We start from the raw sequence: 20,945 nt of genomic DNA on the forward strand, positions 1-20,945 counted from the left end.
GAGCGGCACGCGGAGGCCGTCCTCGGGAGCGCAGGGCCAGTGGGCACAGCCAGAGGACCGCGGTGGGGAGGGTCTTCGCCCTTGAGAGCGCAGGGCCAGTGGGCACAGCCAGAGGACTGCGGTGGGGAGGGTCTTCGCCCTCGGGAGCCCAGGGCCAGTGGGCACAGCCGAGGACTGCGGTGGGGAGGGTCTTCGCGCTCGAGAGCGCAGGGCCAGTGGGCACAGCCGAGGACTGCGGTGGGGAGGGTCTTTGCCCTCGGGAGCCCAGGGCCAGTGGGCACAAACCGAGGACCATGGTGGGGAGGGTCTTCGCCCTCGGGAACCCAGGGCCAGTGGGCACAGCCCGAGGACCGCGGTGGGGAGGGTTATCACTTGCAGCGAGTAAGGAGAGCAACTGGGACAACTCCCAAATCAGTGTCTCCCTGATGGCTCGGGCCAGGGGATTTTATGGAAAAGACTTTGCTTGTTGAGTCAGGCTGTTGCAGAGCATGCCCAGTCTCGACCTATACTTGCTTAGGTCTTGAAACGTGGCAGGTGGGAATGCTCCTCAGGTGAAGAATTAAGCATTATGATCAGCAAAGTTCACTGCATTACCCAGAAGGACTCAAATTTTGGCTGAGTTTAAACTGATACCTTGTGGTCTAATCTGGAGGGGCTTTTTGTTTCATTTTGTTTGACCTGGAATTGAACCAATATACTACCACTGATGCTACATGCCCCAGTCCTTTTCATTTTGAGGCAGAGTCTTCCTAAGTTGCTGAAGTTGACCTCCAACTTGGCAGTCCTCCTGCATCAACCTCCTAAGCCACCTAACCAAGCCTGAGAATCCTATCTGAAACAACTTGAACGGATGTCAGCAGTTATTTAAAGAGGTGACAGCTTCCCCCAAGCACAAGCACCTTGTCCCTAAAAGTTCCTGTCTAGTAGCTGTCACAAAAAAGTTCAAAAACTGCCAGTGTCATCCAAGGTCACCAGCAACTGGTGAAAATCTCAAAAGTCTCGAAGGTTTTTCGTTCTTTCTGGGAGTTTACAATAACAGGATATATGGCAGAATCAAAATTGAAAACTCACTTGTCATGTGATTTATCAGTGAAGAGCACAGACCAAATGTGGAATTAAGTGAAAGACAGCTGAGCCATGCAGTCTCAAACTTTTTTGAACTATAAACCCAATACATTCAAACCAAAGGGTATGTTGACTTAAAAGGAAATCAAGAGACAGACTCCCTAGAGGTAGCAAGTTTACTTGGGGATAAAAGGAACTGCAACCAGGACACGCAGCCCTCTGTTTGTATCCCCTGGCAGCTGGAGCCTCCTGAGGAGCAGGGCCTGTTTACCTGTGTCCTCAGGGCTTGGCTGAGGTCCCCGCACACATTTGCAGCTCAGCGAGATGTGTAACAGTTGGCCAGTTGGCTGCCCCAACCAGGCTAAACATTTTTGAACAGTGTTGGGGTTGAATCGGGCCCTTCCAAGGGATATGCTGAAGTCCTAACCTTATGTGGACACAAGGGCCTTGGCAGATGAAATCAAGTTACAGTGATGTCACTCACACTGGATTAGGATTGGTCCTAATATCAAATATGAGTGCTATCTTTATTAAATAAAGATACTTTGAGAAATGAGAGAGAATGCTTGTGACCACAGTCAGAGGCTGTAATGAAGCCAAGACAAGCCAAGGAGTGTTGAGGACTGCTGTAAGCAGCAGAAGCTGGGAGAGAGAGTAGGTTCTGCAGAGCCTTCAGAACTGTGAGAGAATGTGTCTCCATTTGTGGTTCTTTGTTACAAAAGCCCCTGGAAACTAACTCAGACAACAGAAAATTCAACCTTGTGAATAAAGTCTGAGTGGGTTGATATCTTTGGGTGTGTTGCTCAGGGTTGGATTCAGGGTGCTCCAACACCAGGCTGCATCCCCAGCCCTTCTCATTTTATTCAGAGAGAGGGTCTCACTAAGTTGCTTAGGTGGCCTCGAGACGTTGGTCCCCCTTCCTCTGCCTGAGTGGCTGGGTTAATAATCTGCGTGGACCACCAGGAGGGTGGGAACTATGGGCAGGTGGGTATGGCGGGAGGAGGTGGAGACAGTCTGCCCCTGGCCTCTCCTGGGCTCTGCTCCTGGTGGCCTAAGCCAATGGCTTTCCTCTGCTTGTCCTTTTGCCATGATGGTCCTCCTCCCTCAGGCCCAGAGCAGTGGAGCCAGCCAACCACGGACTGAAATGGACAAAACTGACAGCTAAAATAAGCTTTCCTCCATAAAGTTGTTTGTGCAGGTGTTTTGGTCACGGTGATCCCTTCACCCGGGTCCCAGCAATACAAAAGTCCCTTTCTCTTCATACTTGACGACCATCCTTCAGCCTCAAGGTGCACCTGAATCCACATAGAGACATCCATGATGCTCCTGTCAGCCATGGTTGCACTGTATCCTAAGGCCCAGGAGGGGACTGCAGGTTGGGGAGAGGAACTGGGGGCACAGGAGGTGGTCAGAGCTGGAACAACAGTCTTAGCCCAGTCACCAGAACATTAAAGTCTCTGACCAGCCCTGGCAGTGGGGCGGGAGGCAGAAGCAGACAAGCCCAAGGAGCAGGGAAAAGAGGGCTAATGCCCTCCCCAAACCTGGGGCATGAGCTGTGGGCATTTTCTTCATGCATGCTTTTTAAGGACACCTTGTCCTAAATAGAGCCAACAGGAGACTGTCACCTCCCTTCCCTCCCTCTAGGGCACTGCCACAGCTGCATCACAGGCCTCTGACTCTCACTGGTGGCTCTGAGGTCTTCCTCTGTAGCCTGCCTTCTGAAGTCTACTTAGAAGGGTTGAAAAACCAGCCTCTGCCTCAGAACAAAGCCTGTCCAAGGAAGGGACATGACCTTTGTCCTTGGAAAGACCCACAGAGCACTCCTAGGCACATTCCCACCCTGCTAAGTTGTTTATCTACAAATAACAGGAGAGGTCTCCTGCACCAGGTGTCCCTGACTCAGTCAGGCTAGGTGGGGACCCATAGCAATCCCCTAGCAGCCATCAATCAACATGAGACAGGGAAATACCTGGGATACCAGATGACCCTCCCAGTAGTTCATGGTGTTGGGAAACCACGTAGTTCAGCATGAACACCCCTCTTGGCTTAAACCAATCAGTTCAAATGAATATCCCCTTTGTACTGACCAATCACCCCTAACCAACTTGTTCCCACCAGTGAATGTAATAATCACGTTTTAGAGTTGTTTTATGATTTTCCCGCGGTGTGTGATGATTTGCTAAGAGATGCTATGATGTATGTGGGGGTCCCTGCCTTCTTCAAAGAATGTATAAAACTGCTGCAAACCCTGGGCTCGGGCCTCTCAGCGTCACCAGTTGCCGTGTGTGCACGGAGGATGGAACTAGCTTGCAATAAACACCTCTTTGCTGCTTACATCAATCTTGGTCTCTGGTGGTCTTTTGGGGATCCCGAATTTGAGCATAACAGGGTCTCCTCTGCCCAGCAGAGTGATAGGCCTACAATCCCAGCCACTCAGACGGCTGAGACAGGAGGATCTCAATTTCAAGACCAGCCTCAGCAACTTAGTAAGGCCCTAAACAACTTAGTGATACCCTGTCTCAAAATAAAAAGTTAAAAAAAAAAGGGCTGACTCTGTGATTCAGTGGTTATGCACCCCTGGGTTCAATCATTGACACCAAAAAGAAAGAAAAAATAAACGTTTCTTCCCTCCCTCTCCTGCGGTGGACTAGAAGTCTTTTGTGAAAGTTGCCAGAATCAAAATGGAGTTACTTATGTCAAACGCTAACAAAATGGAGTGGGGAGGCCTTGGGGGATGGGGGTGATTCTTACACATATTTGCCTGGTAATAAGAACTATCACAAAAGGGCCAGCCAAAAACCTCACATAAAAGATGCCTCTGTGTGGCTCCCTATCCAGCATCTGCCTTCAGCCTCAAACTGACACTGAGAAACTGATGTGACTCCATTTTTGAGAAACCAGCCTCTACCTCGGAGCAAAGCCTGTCCAAGGAAGTGGGCGTGACTCTTGTCCTTGGAAAAAAGCACAGAGCACGCTCCTAGGCATATACCCACCCCACTGAGTTGTTTATCTACAAATAACAGGAGAGATCTGTGGTACCAGGTGTCCCTGACTCAGTCAGGCTAGGTGAGAACCCATAGCAACATCTAGCAACCACCAATCCTGAGCTGCTGGGATTATCAGCATGTGACAGGGAAAATACCTGGGATGCCAGATGACCCTCCCAGTAGTTTATGGTGGTTGATAACATGTTGGGAAACCATGTAGTTCAGCAGGTACACCCCTCGAGGCTTAAACCAATCAGTTCAAACAAATCCCTCCCTTTGTACTGCCCAATCACCCCTACCTAACTTGTTCCCGCCAGAGAATGTACTAATCATGTTTTAGAGTTGTTTTATGATTTTCCCACGGTGTGTAATGATTTGCTAAGAGATGCTATGATGTATGTGAAGTTCCTGCCTTCCCCAAAGAGTGTATAAAACTGCTACAAACCCTAGGATCAGGGCCTCTCAGTGTCACCAGTTGCTGTGTGCGCGGAGGACCAAGCTAGCTCGCAATAAACGCCTCTTTGCTGCTTACATTGATCTTGGTCTCTGGTGGTCTTTTGGGGGGGGGGTCCCGAACTCGAGCATATCAACACCAGCCTGGTTACTGATCTTTGCAGCCAAGGACAAGTGTTTCCAAACAATGAACGGAAACTCCTTCATTTTACCTCTGAAAACCAGTGTCTTCTTAGATGCCCATGGACTACCATGTCATGCATATCCCAGACTGCAATCTTGTCATTTCCAAATAATATCTCTGTGTTGGAGAGCCCATGTCTTTGTTACTGCTGTTTATTGGTGCTTCCCCAATGTTGAAGTATAACAACAGAGAAGCTCGCCAAGGCAAGTTTTGAGTGGAAAGTAGAGGCTTTATTAAAGGACAGCAGAAAAGACTTCTCCCACCCAAGAGGTGGAATCTGTGGAAGGGCGAATGTGTTTCCCTTTTATAGCTAAGGTCTTCTTTCACCTTTCCCGCGTTCCTGTCCTCTGTTCTGTCATCTTTCAGTGATGGAATGTAGGTGGGAAGGCCCAGAAGGTGGGGGACAGGTAGGCCAAAGGAGTAATCTGGGCAGGAAGGACTTTTGGGTTAGCATCTCCAGGTTTGCTGGGAGCTGTTTCATTAACATTTCTTTGGGATGGGCTCTGGGCCTTGGGGACATTAACATTCCAAGAGTTGTTCTGCTTTTCGGACTCCATTCTCAACATGGTGTTCATTTTCGATTTTACTCGATATTAGACCCGATTTACCTAACTACACTAACTACCTATCTTTAAATCTGGCTTTATCTTCACCATTCATTTTAGGTTGATGGTTTCCAAATGGGAATGATGCTTTTCTATGTTAATAAAGTGTGAACCTAACTTACTAGTTGTGTTTGGCCAGACATTGTGACCTAAAGGTGTGAATTCTGTAATGAGTGAATATTCTGTGACTCTCAACAGTATCTCCAAACATCTGCAAAATAGCAGCATGTGTTCTTATTGGACTGATTGATTTGGTTTGCAGACAATCCCAGGTGCTCCTATGGGCTCAGACCTGGGCCACAATGCTGGCTGAGAAGGGACGTCCACCCTGACTGCTTGGAAGGAGGCTGCTTCATCCTCTAATCCCTTCCTTCTGCTTTTCAACAGGAAAGTCCCAGTAGCTGAAATTACAAGCCGATTTTGAGTGGTAAGTGTAAGTAATAATGTTATCATGGAACTAAGGATATTTTAGGGTAGAGCAGGATTAGAAAGAGACGTTCCCAACTGAATCACCACCCAGATATGCTTCCGATGTTTTAAAATTGACACATCTCTAAAATTCGATTTAGCATCTTCCTCTTTCCCACAACCACACCACCTGGTTTTTAGTTCCCTTTACATGGAAAAAACCTTTGGGCTAATCTGCTCTTCATGTGGAAAATTGCCCAGCCCAGTTGGTTCTCTCTGTGCAAGTTTCTACAGACCGTGAGACAGGATTTGGGTGCTGGCAATTAATGTGGAGGTGATCCCAAAATGCGAGAGTGAGTGAAAGACCCTAGCCCAGTTAGCCTAGTTACCTAAGGCCAAGATATGAAACCAAGATACCAGGCAGGCCATAAACAGGTTCAGGCACCAGGCATGCTCTCCGGACAACCGGTTGAAGAACAGAGCACCTGCATCCTGAGGCATAAATGAATAAACCGGAACAGATAAGCAGGAACAGAAAGAATAGAATGCAGACCTGTGGTTTTTGGAATGCAGACCTATACCCCCTAGGTGGCCTATATGCTAGATTTAAACAAACCAATAAGAAACCTGTTGCTTCCCGCGCACGCGAAACCTGTCCCAAACCCTATAAAAATCTCTGTATCCCCAAGTCCGGTGTGCCAGTTCACCAAAAGCTCCGGCTGAGGTTCTGCTGGGCACCCGCAGGCGCCTGTGTCCCAATAAACCAACCTCTTGCTTTTGCAGCCAGTGTTTCGTGTGATTCTCCTTGGACAGGGATACGGGGGTCTTTCAGTGGACGGGGGTCTTTCATTGGAGGTCCCACCGAGATAGCCCCCCCACCCCTTCCGGATCCCTGCCCTAGGACCACCGGCATCACTGGGAGGTAAGCTGGCCAGCTCATGTCGTGTTTGTTGTGTTGTCTGGTGTCACTTCTATGTCTGTAATGTTTGTAACTCTTGGCTGATACTTTGTTTCTATGCGCTGCATCTGTACGATTACGCGTAGTCGCTCTGTATTCTGGGCAGCTTGAGAAGGAGTTGACGAACTCCGACTTCTCCCCTGCCACCCCGGGAGATGTCCCAGGGATTTTTGTAGGCAACGGTGGAGCTTGTGCTCCATCTAAGCCATCTGTATCTGTAGGCGACGGTGGAGCTTGTGCTCCATCTAAGCCATCTGTATCTGTAGGCGACGGTGGAGCTTCTGCCCCATCTAAGCCATCTGTATCTGTAGGCGGCGGTGGAGCTTCGGCTCCATCTAAGCCATCTGTATTTGTAGGCAACGGTGGGGCTTCTGCTCCACCTAAGCCATCTGATCTGGCAGCGCTCTTTCTATTCGGTCTGATTGTAGTGTTATTGTGATTATTGTGTTATTGTTCCATCTCTGTATTCTATCTCCTCATCTGTGCTCCACGATCTCCTTCCGAAGCCCCACCCCCACCCTATCAGCCCCAACCCATACCGGCTCCTGATTCCATCCAGGTTTCCTCGGAGAAAGAAGAAGAACAAGTAGATCCAGCCACCAATAACCCTCCGGGTCCATCCCCCATGGTCAGGAGACGTCCCCAGCCCCTTTCTGTGTTCTGAGTGGATTGCCTGTAGTAAAGTATTCTGTGAAGTATTTGGTAAAGTATTTTGTAGCTGATGGATCCGCGATCCGCCTGAGTTTCTGGGTAGCAATCCACGACGCGCTGCGAATTCTGTGTTTTATGTTTTTGTTTCTGTTGTCCTGTCTGTCTCCACCCCAACACCCTGGCAAGAGAACTAATCTCCCAATCTGGGGTTGTCAGACCCAATCCGAGGGGGATGCTCTCCCAATCTGATTGTCTGAAGGGAAGGCCCCAGTCGGCTTGGGGCCAGCACCCATTTTCATTTTTTTGACAATCTGAAAAGGGAATCTATGTCTTTGTGTGTGTCTCTGTGTGTCTTTTTGTCTGTGTCTCTGTTAAGTGTGATGGCATTGTTTTACTTTGAACCGATGCAGAGTCCCAAATTCTAATCTGCCTTAGAGGTGTGGAGACAACTTTAGCTAGATTTTAATCTAAATTGTAAGCAAGATTAGGGAAGCAGTGTTTTCTTTTCTTCCCATAGTTGTCCTGAGCACACCCGCTGCGGTTAAGGAATGCCTGCTGGGGAATCTAAGAACTTTGATATCTCGCTTTAACTTTTCTCAAAACCCGGTCCTCATTATTAAATTGGCATTAATTGACTTTGGGGATGGGAGCCGAACTTTCAGTCATAAATTCTGTCCCAGACGGGGATTCCAAACCGAGGTAAGTGCACGCACCCCATGTCTATTTGAGATGCATCTTTCTCTCTCTCTCTTTCTTTCTGGAGGTAAGGTGGGCACCCGACGGCTACTTAAACGCAACTAGTGCAGCCGCCACTCTACAAGACTCGGGTGAGAGGTTTCTCGGCCTAGGCATCTCTCAATCACCTGTTCGGTACAGAGCAGGCATGTTGGGTTCTGCCAAAGCCGCTTCCAAAACTTTTCTGTCTGGGCCTGGAGAGCAGTTGGCGTGAGTACACAGTGTCCCTAATCCCGATCTGCCTCGGATGCGTGGAGGTGGAGGAAGGAGTTTGGAACAACTGTGGAATCCCGGTCTGGGCTACTCTCAGACTTTTCCAAAGGTTCCTTTCTCTTGAGCCCTCTCCCGACAGCCCTCAGGGGTATCTAGGGTGATCGGTAGATGAATGGCATTGAGGGAAAGCCCCAATCACATTTGCCTCCGTATGGGCCGTGCAACACTCCCAACCCCGCATCCATTCCTCCTGGATGCTTCCCTTCCTTCGAGGGTCAGAAATGTTAGCAATTCAGGTTGTAGGACTGAGAAAAAGGCATGGGATAATTAGTAAAATCTGCCCAGGTTCCCTAAGGTGCATAGGTAACTTTCAATAGTCTGTTTTACCACCCAATGTTTAAAATGTGCTGTGTTCCTTAAGCTGCTAAGAACAAAGAAAGTAGCTTAATGATCCTGAAGGAACTTCTTCTGATGGTGGCTTTTATATTATCAAGAAAGATCCTATTCTCAGTTTTGTGTGAGCAAGTTTTTCTAGTGTAGGAAGATAAATTGTGACTTATGGTTAAAATGCCTTAGGCATAAAGTTTCTGCTCAAGAATTCCGGTTTTCCCAGTTCCTTCCAGACCTCAGCCAGGGCTCAAGCTGATATGCAAACAGAAGCAGCTTGGAGCTCAGGCCCAAGGAAAAAAAAAAGTAAAGGTGTCTTTTACCTGAACTCAAACTAGATTAAACCAAAGAGTAAATTGTATGGCATCTACTAATTACTGGCCGGTCAACTTTTTAGGATTTTTGCTTTTTTCTTAGATTCTGTATTTTTATTTTTTTCTTTGAGCTCATGATTTTGTTCCTACAGACAAGTTAATGTTTTTCTGATAAGTTCTATTTTTGATCAACTGGAGTTTTTTTTTTTTTTTTAACATTGCAATGAGATTTTACCTGAGAAAGCTGCAAGGCCTTCACCATTGTGTTATGTGTTACACTTGTGTTACGTGTTATATGTCGGTATGTCTGTATGTGTATATGTCCATATATCCTGCAGTGATATGACAATTGACAGATGAGGAGCGCTCATGAAAAATTTAAAAATGGATCCAAATATCTTTGATTCACGTGATTCAAATGGTTCAATTTAAATTGGGTAAACAGATGAAAGTAAAGATGTCTTTAAAATTAAGCTTATAAGTTTTTCTAGGTGTTCAAAAAGGCCCTAATAAAATGTTGATGTCTATGAAATAATCTGCTTAGATTCAAAGGTTTACAGGTATTGTTTCAAAATGTGAACAGAAGGAGGTTAACAAATAAAAAAGAAAAACTAGAAGGTTCTAGGTATGGATTTAATAGAGGGAAAGTGTGTTTCTGGATAGGAGTTTAAGTAAGTGATAAAAAAGGTCTGTACAAGTTGGTTATAAGTGTAAGTTTTTGAGCAAAGTAATCTTAAAGAAATTAAACAGCTGGTTAAACAAGTGCTGTTGTTTTAGAGAATTGTGCTATGTTATTTCTTTAAAAGCTAAATTTGGTTAATATAAAATCATCAATGTAATTATGGTGTTATTAATGTGTTCATATCTTCCAGGTATACAAATCTGTAAGGTAGAAGCTTTAGAAAGAGCATTATATCAACCTGGTATTCTAAAACTGTATGGTAATTTTAGGCTTAAAAGAAAAACATGTTGGAAATTTATTTATATCATTTGTGTTCTATAACTGGACTTGTTATCAATAAGTTATGTGATGTTCCATGTTACTTTTTACACTGAGATACAATTTAGATGTATTTTTAAGTTAATGAGAGCCTAATCTAATCTATGTAAAGGTTTTATTGCAAAACAAAAGTACTTTGCTACTTCTCTACAAAAAGTTAAAAGCTTTCAGCTCTTCTTTAATTCATGTTTTAGGTGTGATATTATATTGTGTTAGCTAATATTCATGTAAATTTGAGCAACAATTTATGTAAGCTTTGTAAAATGATGTCTAAAAAGCAAAGATCAGCTTCAGAATTTAAGACTTATGATGAGCCCCGCCTCACTTGGGATAAGGCTGTATGTCCCATCTCATGTGAAAGTGACCATGAAAGAAATAGGCCAGATTTCAGTGCATTTAAGGTTGTGTCAAAAGTTGGTTTTTGTCACGATTGCCAGGACCTCAAACAGGGGATTATAATGTATAACTCTGCCAGAATTCAAGGTAGCTATTATATGAACTAAATGTTTTTACTCTTGATAATTTTATCTTGTAGTTTTCTTATAAATGGCTTAAAGATTGCCTGTTAATGTTTTGCAGAGGTACTGATTTAAGAACACACAACCTGGGTTGATTTAAGATAATGAGTTATCACCTACAGGATAGAGAGATAGGTACTAAAGCCCAGTACTTAGTATAAGGCTGTTGAAACTTATTTGCTAGATGTTTAAGATTAAGTTTTAAAATTAAAGCTAAATTAAAGGGCCAAGAAAACCAATATTTGGCTCTTGCCCTCTGAGTCAGTCTAAATCAGGGATAGGGGACTTCTCCAAAGGGCTTTGCAACTCTAGGCCACATAACCTCCTGATCAGGGAGATTAATGAGACCAGTGGAGGACAGAAAGCCAATCAGTGCATTTGCTGTGAAGAGGAGGGTCATCAGGAAAGGGAGACATCCCTGATGCTTCCGAGGGAAGCCACGTGGTCAAGTAAGGCCTGGACCCATCCTAGCGCAAATGGCACTAGCAGAACTGAGAAGCTGCTGTGAAGTTCCCGAGGACTCCCAGGAGGCTGACTGTTAACAATAGGTAGAAACAGAAGTCAGTTTGACTTGCTTCATCTTAAACACTTAGCAAAGACAGTCAAAGCCAAAACACAGCTGTTCCTGGACATTTTAAATGATAATAATAGTTAAATGTAACCTCCACAATAAGTAAACTGGAGGCTGCAAAAGAGACTCTTAGGTAGGAATGCCTGATAACTGTCAAAGGGACTGCTAGAGTAGTTTTAGTCTAAGGCCTTTATTTCTAACCAACACAGGTAGGCTTGATGTTTGCTAGTATGGTTATCCAGCCCTAAGTAACAGAATTAAAGATTTCTCTATTAGACACAGGTCATACTAATAAAAGGATCTTGCAAGATCAGATGATATTAAATTATTAAACTATATCTTAAGGGAAGGACAACTGTAACCCTAAAAGTTAAATGTTGTGTTTACATCCTGATAATTCTGGCAATGTGACAAATGTCCTTAAAGATTTACATGCTCAGATAGAAGCCATGTCCTCAGCGACTTTATCATGAAAACAATATCTTAGCTTCTGGTTCTTGGTACTTCCTGGTGGAAAACATTGTTAGTCTTTGTCTTTGCCATCATACTCATTGGCATATTCCTGTGCTATGGCATTCATTGCTGCATCAATATGGTTCCAGCACTAATGAATTCTTGTTTCTCTTATAGACCACCCATCACTCAAATGGCCCTCCAGCCTATCATGGACCACTCGATAGACCCGATTTTTAAAAGGGGATTCCAAACTGCTTGCCCCAACATCGCCCCTTTTTGTCAGCCTGAAGAAGCCAGAAAGATCTTCGCCCCCTTTCCTTACAGCAGTAAGGAGTTCCCAAATTAGAGGGGGGAATGAAGCCAGATTTAAAGTTAGGTAGTCAGTGTAGTTAGGTAAATCGGGTCTAATATCGAGTGAAATCTAAAATGGAGGCCATGCTGGGAATGACTCAGGGAAAACACAGGACAATGGATATAAGATTCTATCCATGATAAAGAAAAAGGGGGGAATGAAAGACCCTAGCCCAGTTAGCCTAGTTACCTAAGGCCAAGATATGAAACAAAGATACCAGGCAGGCCATAAACAGGTTCAGGCACCAGGCATGCTCTCCGGACAACCGGTTGAAGAACAGAGCACCTGCATCCTGAGGCATAAATGAATAAACCGGAACAGATAAGCAGGAACAGAAAGAATAGAATGCAGACCTGTGGTTTTTGGAATGCAGACCTATACCCCCTAGGTGGCCTATATGCTAGATTTAAACAAACCAATAAGAAACCTGTTGCTTCCCGCGCACGCGAAACCTGTCCCAAACCCTATAAAAATCTCTGTATCCCCAAGTCCGGTGTGCCAGTTCACCAAAAGCTCCGGCTGAGGTTCTGCTGGGCACCCGCAGGCGCCTGTGTCCCAATAAACCAACCTCTTGCTTTTGCAGCCAGTGTTTCGTGTGATTCTCCTTGGACAGGGATACGGGGGTCTTTCAGTGGACGGGGGTCTTTCATGAGGACGTGTGCAATAGAAACAGAGACGTGTGTATTACTGAGTAGGCTACTGCCGTGGCCACCGCGCTTCCCTCTGGGGACCCGCGCGGCACCGCGGTTCTGGAACTTCGCGAGCACTAGGCCAGCTCGCTAATTTGAAAAGGCGCAGCCCACTGGCGGACGGGCAGCTCCGGGGCGGGCGGGATTCTGCGCAGAGCCGCCGCGGCCCGCCAGGAGGACCGCTCAGGGAAAGCGCGACAACAACCTGCGGGGAGAGCCGCGGCCACCAGCGGCAGCCCACGTGGTCCGCCGCCGCGGCTTTCCCGGACAACCGGAGCCCGGAGCGAAGACGTCAGGGGGACAGACAGGGCACCCCCTGGAGCCGTGGTGACGAGAGGGCAGGACCCACCTAGGAGCAGGGGCGAAGACCCCCCTGATGGGAGGGGACAAGACATGGAATGCGGGCGGGCCCCGCCCCGGGGCGGAGCCGAGGAAGGTGGGTCACGCCCCCGGGGCGGAGCGGACCGGAAGGCCACGCCCCTTGCAAGGCGGAGCGGAGGCAGCGGCCGTGCACTAACCTCGGGGTTCCGCCCGCGGTAGCGACGTCAGGACGACGGTCCAGAGCCCGCCGTGTGCGCAGCCGGGGCTGGAGCAGAGCGGACCGCGGGAGGCCTGGGCGCGGGGCAGCGCTGGGGCCAAACGCTAGCCTACGTGTCTCAGATCACCGCCCGCCCCGGAGAGGAGACTGCGTCACGACAGGTTTAGCTGCAGGTGACAGGCCGGCGTCCACGTCACGTATCTCGGCCACACGGGCGCCGCAGGGTGACAGCTCCCTGACAGTGGGACTTTGAGGTGGAACCCGGAAGCAGAAAGGTGGAGACCAGGCCCTGAGTCATCCCAGGTAACTTTTCTGTAGGGCTGAAAGCCAGGGGACTTCATAATGAGGCCCTGATTGGCTGAAGTCTCCAGTTTCCAGCAAAATGGTGTTTGGTGACCTGGCTGCTTCCTTAGTTAGACTGTGCAGCATTTTGGTTTGCACTGGTGCATGGGGGGCTTCTGTGCAGGACCTCAGACCAAAAGTATAGCCGCTCATTTTTTTTTTTTTTAAAGAAGAAAAACTGGCATCGGTGAAAGTCACCACTTAACAGATGTCAGCAACTATTGCCATTATCCGGTTGTGCACTGCGACAGCTTAGATAGTGTGTGCTGACAAATATTGCCTTGCACTGTCCCTGAAGCACACAAGGAGAGGTGGCTTGGCAAACAGGCACCTTGCTGTAGTGTTGGAATTTGAACCCAGGCAGTCTGGCTTTGAGTCCTCTTGGCATGGTATAGCAATGGGACCAGGGAAGACTGGATAGGATCATAGGATTTGGAGTCACTCTGTTTGATAATAACTGTAGGACCTTGGGCAATTGGTTTCACTTCAAAAAGCTAACTCCCTGGCGATTACCTGCACACAGTCCTTCCTCAATTAATGGGAGGTTCCATGCTAGGTTTAATAGGGCCATATGTGGCAGAGGTATTGATAGAGTGGGGCCCTGATAAGCAATCTGGGCACCATGAGGAGGGGACTTCTAGGAATGGTCTTGGGTTTACAGTGTGGGTAGCTCTTGGGCTACTGGCAGTGTGACCGGGGCCTACAGGAGGGCAGGCTGGGTCAGGGGTGATTTCAGTGTTGCACATTCAGTTGGAGCATCTCCAGAACTCGAGAGTAGAGGGCTGTCCAGCCAGCTGCCAAATAAGCACAGGGGTCAGGAGGTATGGATGTGGGAGCTCTCCACACACCAAGGACCATCTGTGTGGATGGGATGGTGCATGGGGTGGGTGTCTAAGGACGGGTCTTCAAGGAGAGAGGAGGAGGGCAAAGGGAGGCGTGTGGTGCTCTAGGCCACAGGGTAGTAGGAATGTGCAGGGTAGTAGGAATCAGGCCCTGGGCGGCTGAAGGACTCTTGGGCTTTTCTGCTGGTGTGTGGAGAACTTGCCTCTGCCAAGTGTGGTGCTTTATTTTTCCCTTTTAATGCTGCATTATTGAGATAGACTCCACATCCCATGGTCTACACTGTGCGCTACGTGGTTGTTTATATACTTACAGGGTTGTGCAAACATCATCACTGTGTAATTATGGAACATTTTCAGAAAAAACTTTGGACCCATTAGGAGTGGATTGGTATTCCCCCAGCAGCTACTAATCCTACTTTCTTTCTCTCTGTATTTGCATTTTCTGAATGTTTCCTATTATAGAAAGCATATGACTGTGATCTTTGGTGACTGGCTTCTTTCCCTGAAATCATGTTTTCAAGGTTCATATATATTGTGTTATGAATCAGTACTTCATTCCTTTTTGTGACTGAGTTATGTCCCTCTGGGCAGATCTGCCACATAGTTTACCCCTTCATCCACTGGTGGACATTTGGGTTGTTTCCACTTTGGAGATGCTATAAGCAATGCTGCAATGAATGTTTATGTACAGGTTTTTGTGTAGACCTAAGTCTTAGTTCTCCAGAGTGCGTGCCTAGGAGTGGAGTTGCTGGGTCCTATGGTCTGAGGAACTGCCAATCTGTCTTTCCATGTGGTGGCACCATTCTCTGTCCCTCATGGCAGTGCACAAGGGTTTGGCTTCTCCACATCTTCTGCCGTCCTTGCTGTTATGGATCTCTTTGTTGAGGCAGTCTTTGTGGTGATAAAGTGGATCACATTGCATTCTTGATTGGCTTTTGATGGCAAAAGATGTTGAGCGTCTTTTCTTGGACTTATTGGTCCTTTGTGTGCCTCTTTGGACAACTGTCTATTCTAGTCCTTAGCCCACTTTAACTCGGGATACCTGTCTTATTATTGAGTTTTAAGGTTATTGAAGGTGGTTTTTGCAGCAAACATTTTAATTTGGGTGAGATCTCATTTCCCTGATTTTTTTGTTGTTGCTTGTGCTTTCGTTGCTGTATCTGAGAAGGCCTTGCTTAACCTACCATCACAAAGAGTCACGCCTATGTTTTCTTCTGAGTTTTATGATCTGGGCTCTGACCACTGGATCTGTGGGTCACGGAGTTAATCTTGTGTGTGTGTGTGTGTCCAGTTGCCCCAGCTCTGGCTGTTGGAGAGGACTGTCTTATGGAGTCATCATGGCACCCTGTGAGAAGCAGCCGAGCGCTGTGGAAGGCTTGAAGCAGAGGGGACGTGTCACTACATTGATGGGAATTGCCGGTTTCTAGGAAAACTGCTGTGTAGGGGGACGATGTTGCTTGGTTTCCATCACCATCACACCTGAGAGAGTCCAATTATAAAAACCGTGGCTTGTAGAGTTGGAGTGTCCAGTACGGCCAGTTTGGTTGTCCCCATTGCTGTGGCCCTGTGGCAAGGCAGCACATTGTGGCAGAAGCGTGAAGTGGAGCAAAGCCACTCACCTCGTGGAAAGGAAGTGAAAGGAAGAAGAGACTGGGGTCCCACAATTTCCCTCAATCACCCAAGGACCCTCGCTAGACTCCACCTTTTAAAGTCCCAGCATCTTCCAATAGTGCCTCCTCACTGGGTGCCAAGCTGTAACACGTGGGCTTTTGGGGGACATCCCAGATTCGAAGCCCAGCAGGCTGCTGCCTTCAAGACTCAGCTTGGTCCTGTGGCATCGAGCATGGATGAGTCCATCTGGTTTGGCCTGTCTGGGGGCTGGTGCAGGAGCCCAGGTCAAAGCGAAGGCCTCTGCCATCTTGGTGTAGGGCCTGCAGCCCGGCTCAGCTGATTTATCAGCTCCAAGAGGCTCAAATCAGTGTTTGTCTTGGAAACTGGTGATTCCCTCAGGGTTGTTTGTAGATGGCTTTTATCTGGGTGATGACATTTCCTTCTTTTAATTTTATTTATTTATTTTTTGTGGTCTGGTGTTATACCAGGACTTGGCACACACTAGGCAAGCACTTGATCACTGAGCTACACTCCAGAACACACCTCCTTTTTAAAAATAAATTCGAGACAGAGTCTCTAACAGAGTTGCCCGGCTGGCCTTGAACTTGTCCTCACACCTCAGTCTCCCAAGTACTTAGGATCACAGGCGTGTGCCAAGGCTCCCAGCATCTAAGAATGTTTTTGATTGACACATAAAGACTGTACACACTGACGGCACCTTGCAGCATCTCCACAGGTGTGCATGCGGTGATGCTGGCACCAGGTCAGCCTGCCTGCTCCTGGGTCCCGTGACGTGCAGCTCCCTGTCCCTGGCTTGGCGGCGTCTGTCAGCAGTGTTCCCTTCCTTGGGTGCTCTTTCTGCACCTGTCGCCTGCTGTGCGAGCTTCAGTGCTTGCTCCTGCTGGCTGGCGTCACAGAGCTGCTTTCAGGTGCGAGCCGCCTTGCCCTCCCAGGTGGGCCCAGGCGTGATCTCTCATCAGATGTCGCTGGGTTCAGTCTGCAGAGTTCAGCTGAGGGTCTTTGCATCTGTGTGTGAGGGATGCTTGCCTGGGTTTTCTCCTGTGTCCTGGTCATCTGTTGGTGTCCGGGTCATGCTGGCCTGGGGATGACTTGGGAAGCGTGGGCACCTCCTCGGCTTCGGGGACATGTTTGTGGAGATTTGTATTTTTCTTTGAATGTTTGGCAGATCTCATATCTGAACCCCAGTTTCTCGGTTGCTAATTCAGCTTCTCAGTCATTGTAGTCTACGCTGATTTTCTGCTTCTCATAAATCAACCTTGGTGGGTTGTGCCTCCCCAGGAGTGGACCATTTCCTTGAGTGACCCCCTCGGTTGGCACCTGGTGGTCTGTGGAGTTCTCCCGCATGCTTATTTCTTTACAGTCAGCCCAACTTCCCCCCCTCGATTCCCAGTTAGGAGTTTGAGTTTTCTCTTTTTAATGGGCCCAGTGCCATGATTAACCTGTGTCATTAACATGGGCAAACCTACTTGTGTCTTTCCCCAGTGACAGAATTCCCTGAGTAACAATGAAGTCACGGGCTGTGCCACGCCCTGTGGTGGGCATTCCCTGAATACTGGCAGGACCCCTATAGCCATAGGCTGGGCAAGCACAGGGTCTTTTATTCCAGTCTCTGTTGATAATAGTACCTGTCACCCTCAAAGCACACGTCATATGTAGAGAGGTCGCAGAAAGAATAAGATAGGTAAAGGCGCCACAGAGGACAGGCTGCTGGGCCTAGAGCTGGGGCGGAGGGACGAACGCACTGTCCACCGGGGGTGGTCAGAGAGGGGTTAGGACAAACCAGTTCTGCAGAGTTGCAGGTGCAGGCTGGACGTGTCAGGGTGCAGAGGGCTGTGTGTGGTCATCACACGGGAGAAGCTATGCTGTGCTGAAGCCCAGGGGACAGAAGCAGAGGTTTGCTGCTGTGGCGACTTTCCTGGACAAGGCATGTGAGGAGTGACCAGGTGATGGAGTCCAGGTGCTGCTATGTCCAGCCTCGGGGTCTTGAGTGATGGGTGTTGTCTGATTAGGTTGTTTGCTCCCATCTTGGTATGATTTGGGCGGTCTGTGAGTCCAGGTGCTCCTGATTATGTTTGATAGTTGGCATGTTTGAGTTCTTGTTTACTATTTGTCCTTGGGATTGAACCCAGGGGTTTGCTCCCACTGAGCCACACCCCCAGACATTGCATTTTAATTTGAGACAGTATCTCAGTAAGTTGCCCCAGCAGTTCTTGAGCTTGAGATACTGCTGCATCTGCCTCATGAGGCATGTGCCACTCTGCCTGCCTGGCAATACGTTTTTATAAAAAATAGGTGTGTTCCTTATGGTGGTGCCTGGCAGGACAGGTTGTTCCAGGGGTTACTCAAGGCAGGAACACCCTGAGGACTGCTGTCCTACAGACCAGGAGTCACCAAGGCAGGCACAGCCTGAGGACTGCTGTTCCATATACCATGGAGTCACCAGGGCAGACGCAGCCTGAGGACTGCTGTCCTGCACACCATGGAGTCACCAGGGCAGGCGCAGCCTGAGGACTGCTGTCCTGCACACCATGGAGTCACCAGGGCAGGCGCAGCCTGAGGACTGCTGTCCTGCACACCATGGAGTCACCAGGGCAGGCGCAGCCTGAGGACTGCTGTCCTGCACACCATGGAGTCACCAGGGCAGGCGCAGCCTCACCTGCTGTTCTTATATCACCGTCACTTGTAGGATACATCCCTCTGGCCACACTCAGTCCAGCTGAAAGTCTACAGACTCCTCAGTCTGTCTGCGAGGCAGCTGTCTCCACGTGGCCCCTCCCTCCTACCCGCTGCTCCCGCCCTGCTCTTCGTAGTACCTTCGTAGTGCTCTTCGTAGTACCGCCCTGCTCTTCGTAGTACCTTCGTAGTGCTCTTCGTAGTACCTTGCTCCTTGTGTGCTTCTCCTCCCGTGACCTGGGGTCTTCCCAAGCTGACCTTGGGGGGCACCGCAGAGCTCCGCTGTGTCTTCCCTGCTGCAAAGTGGCCTTGCGCCCCTCAGCTCTTACCTGTTTCCACAGGGACAGAGATGGGAGGGTTAACCGGGGACTGCAGGGCTTGGTGGCCATGTCCCTCCTTTCCCTTTTACTGGAACTGTGGACTGTCCAGGGCAGAGTCCAGCTCTGGAGTACTTCAGCCGTCACCTAGAAGCATTTCACAGTCCCCTGAGCTCCATGGTTGTGGAGAGCCGGGTCCACAGCCATCTCCAGCACCTCCACTAGCCGAGGTCTTGGGAAAGGGCCAGCCAACTCAGAAGCCCCCACTTCCTTGTTTGAGGGCCCTGTTCTCTTAGTAGAGAGGCAGGTGTCTGCATGTGGGGGACAGCACAGGACCAAAGCCTGGGACAGATGGCCCGCGTCCAGGAACATAACGTACCGTGGTGTGTGGCCAGACTGCCTTGCTGGACTCCCTGCGTGGTGTCCTCAGGCTGAGCCGAGGCTGCCTGAGCCCAAGTCCCCAGTACCCTCTGGACCTCTCGCCTACCATCTGTTTGCTATACCCGCTTCCCATGTCCTTCCAGCGGCTGCCCCGGGACCTCTCTTAGCTCTCTTTTGTGTCCTCGTCACTCTTTGTCCAGGAGTGGAGGTGAGAAGTGTCACCTCGCCTTCTCTTTTGGAATATGGCACCTCTTCTCTGTGCGGGCCCTGCCTGCCGTCCCCTCAGGTCAGGGCTTGCTTTGCTTGGGTGGTGGCACCTGGCCAGGCATGTGGCCGTCTGAGGGTGACCTGCCACCCTGCTTCAGGCAGTGTCCTCCGCAGGTTGACGGCAGAGGATGGCGCCCACCTTGGAAGGCAGCGCCCGTGACCTGTGGCCAGACTTCCCCACGGGTCCCCTGAGCAGGTACCGGGCCCGCGCGTCCTTCAGTGGCGCGGAGCTGCTGCTGTTCTTGGAAGGCGAGGACGTGGTCCGCTTTAAGGTGAGGCGCTTGGCGCTGCGGCGTGTGCTGGTGGCGTCCTCGTCCCCTGGTGGAAGTGGGTCTGAAGCTCTGAGCTGCGTGGCGTCCTGGGGCTGCCTCCTCTGTGAGAAGCTGATCCTGGGCCACCATGGGCCGTTCTCGTCTTTGTAACCCTGGACGGGCCTCAGGGAACCGACCAGAGAGACAGGAACAGACCTCCAGTCTCAGCTCCTACCTCAAGCCCCTTGTCCCTCAGTTGGGAGCCGTCTCCTCGGTGGTCCTGGGTCAGACTGTGTCCCCAGCAGCTCCAGCCTTGAGAACTGTGTGGGTGGGGGTGAATGGAGTCCCGTCCTTCCTCCACGTCGGCCGCGCTGTCTCCTTGTTTCCAGAAGACCATCTTCTCGGCTCTGGAGAAGGACCCCCTCTTCGCCCGTTCCCGTGGGGCCGACCTGCCCCTGGAGAAGTACCGGGAGCTCAGCTTCCTTCAGTGCAAACGGGTGCTGGAGTACGGCTTCTTCAGTGTGGAGGACCTGGCAGCAAGCCCGCTGAGGGTTTGGGCCCTGATCCACTGCCTGGGCATGTACGACTGGTCCCTGGCAACCAAGTGCTTCCTGCACCTGCTGGTGAGTGCACAGTGCAGGCCACTGCACATGGCCACACGCAGCCGGATGGGGGCCACCGCCATGCTTCCCCAGGTAGCCAGCAAACCACAGGCAAAGCTGCACACTTGGATGAGACCTGGTGTCCGAGACTCGAAGGCCCATGCCAGATCCTGGGCCTTGTGTTCCTTTTTGCTGTGTGTGTGTGACCAGTGGGAATAGGAAGGTGGCCAAAGGGAGGTGGCCACTACCTCCTTCCCACACACTGGTACGGGACTGGGCAGGCTATGGCCCTCGTCCTGGGTGTGCTGTGGGTGGCGGTGGGGCTCTCCCTGCTGTTCACTGTCCTCCCGGCTCCTCTCAACGGCTCAGGACTTCTCGCAGGCCAGAGGTGCCTGCAGGCTGCCTGGCCAGGGACCGGGCCTTGCTGCCAGTGGAGTCCAGGGCCCCTGGGCAGACGAGCCTCGGGCGGTGGCCCAGGTGCGGAGCTGCCGCTGTTCCAGGGGCCTCACTGGGCCAGCATGGTGGCGCGGAGCCAGGGGACGTGTAGATGTCAC

The 20,945-nt window shown here is 49.7% G+C and overlaps 1 protein-coding gene across 3 annotated transcripts in view; it reads left to right on the forward strand.

Annotated features, from left to right (window-relative positions):
* Window positions 1–12,718: 12,718 nt before the first annotated feature.
* The window catches only part of Acox3 (acyl-CoA oxidase 3, pristanoyl), a 37,800-nt gene continuing 29,573 nt past the window's right edge, over window positions 12,719–20,945 (forward strand). For 2 of the 3 annotated variants that reach the window (XR_005737133.2, XM_013355890.4), the window contains exons 1-3: window positions 12,719–13,387; window positions 19,653–19,810; window positions 20,179–20,412. Coding sequence is in view for 2 of the 3 variants with exons in the window: in XM_013355890.4 (XP_013211344.2) it covers window positions 19,667–19,810; window positions 20,179–20,412 (378 nt within the window). In the remaining variant the exon portion in view is untranslated. The remainder of the gene's footprint in view (window positions 13,388–19,652; window positions 19,811–20,178; window positions 20,413–20,945) is intronic. The other variant, XM_078020938.1, reaches the window with a different exon arrangement.

The sequence above is a fragment of the Ictidomys tridecemlineatus genome, chromosome 9, assembly GCF_052094955.1.
Source record: "Ictidomys tridecemlineatus isolate mIctTri1 chromosome 9, mIctTri1.hap1, whole genome shotgun sequence".
In the NCBI taxonomy this organism is placed as follows: Eukaryota; Metazoa; Chordata; class Mammalia; order Rodentia; family Sciuridae; genus Ictidomys; species Ictidomys tridecemlineatus.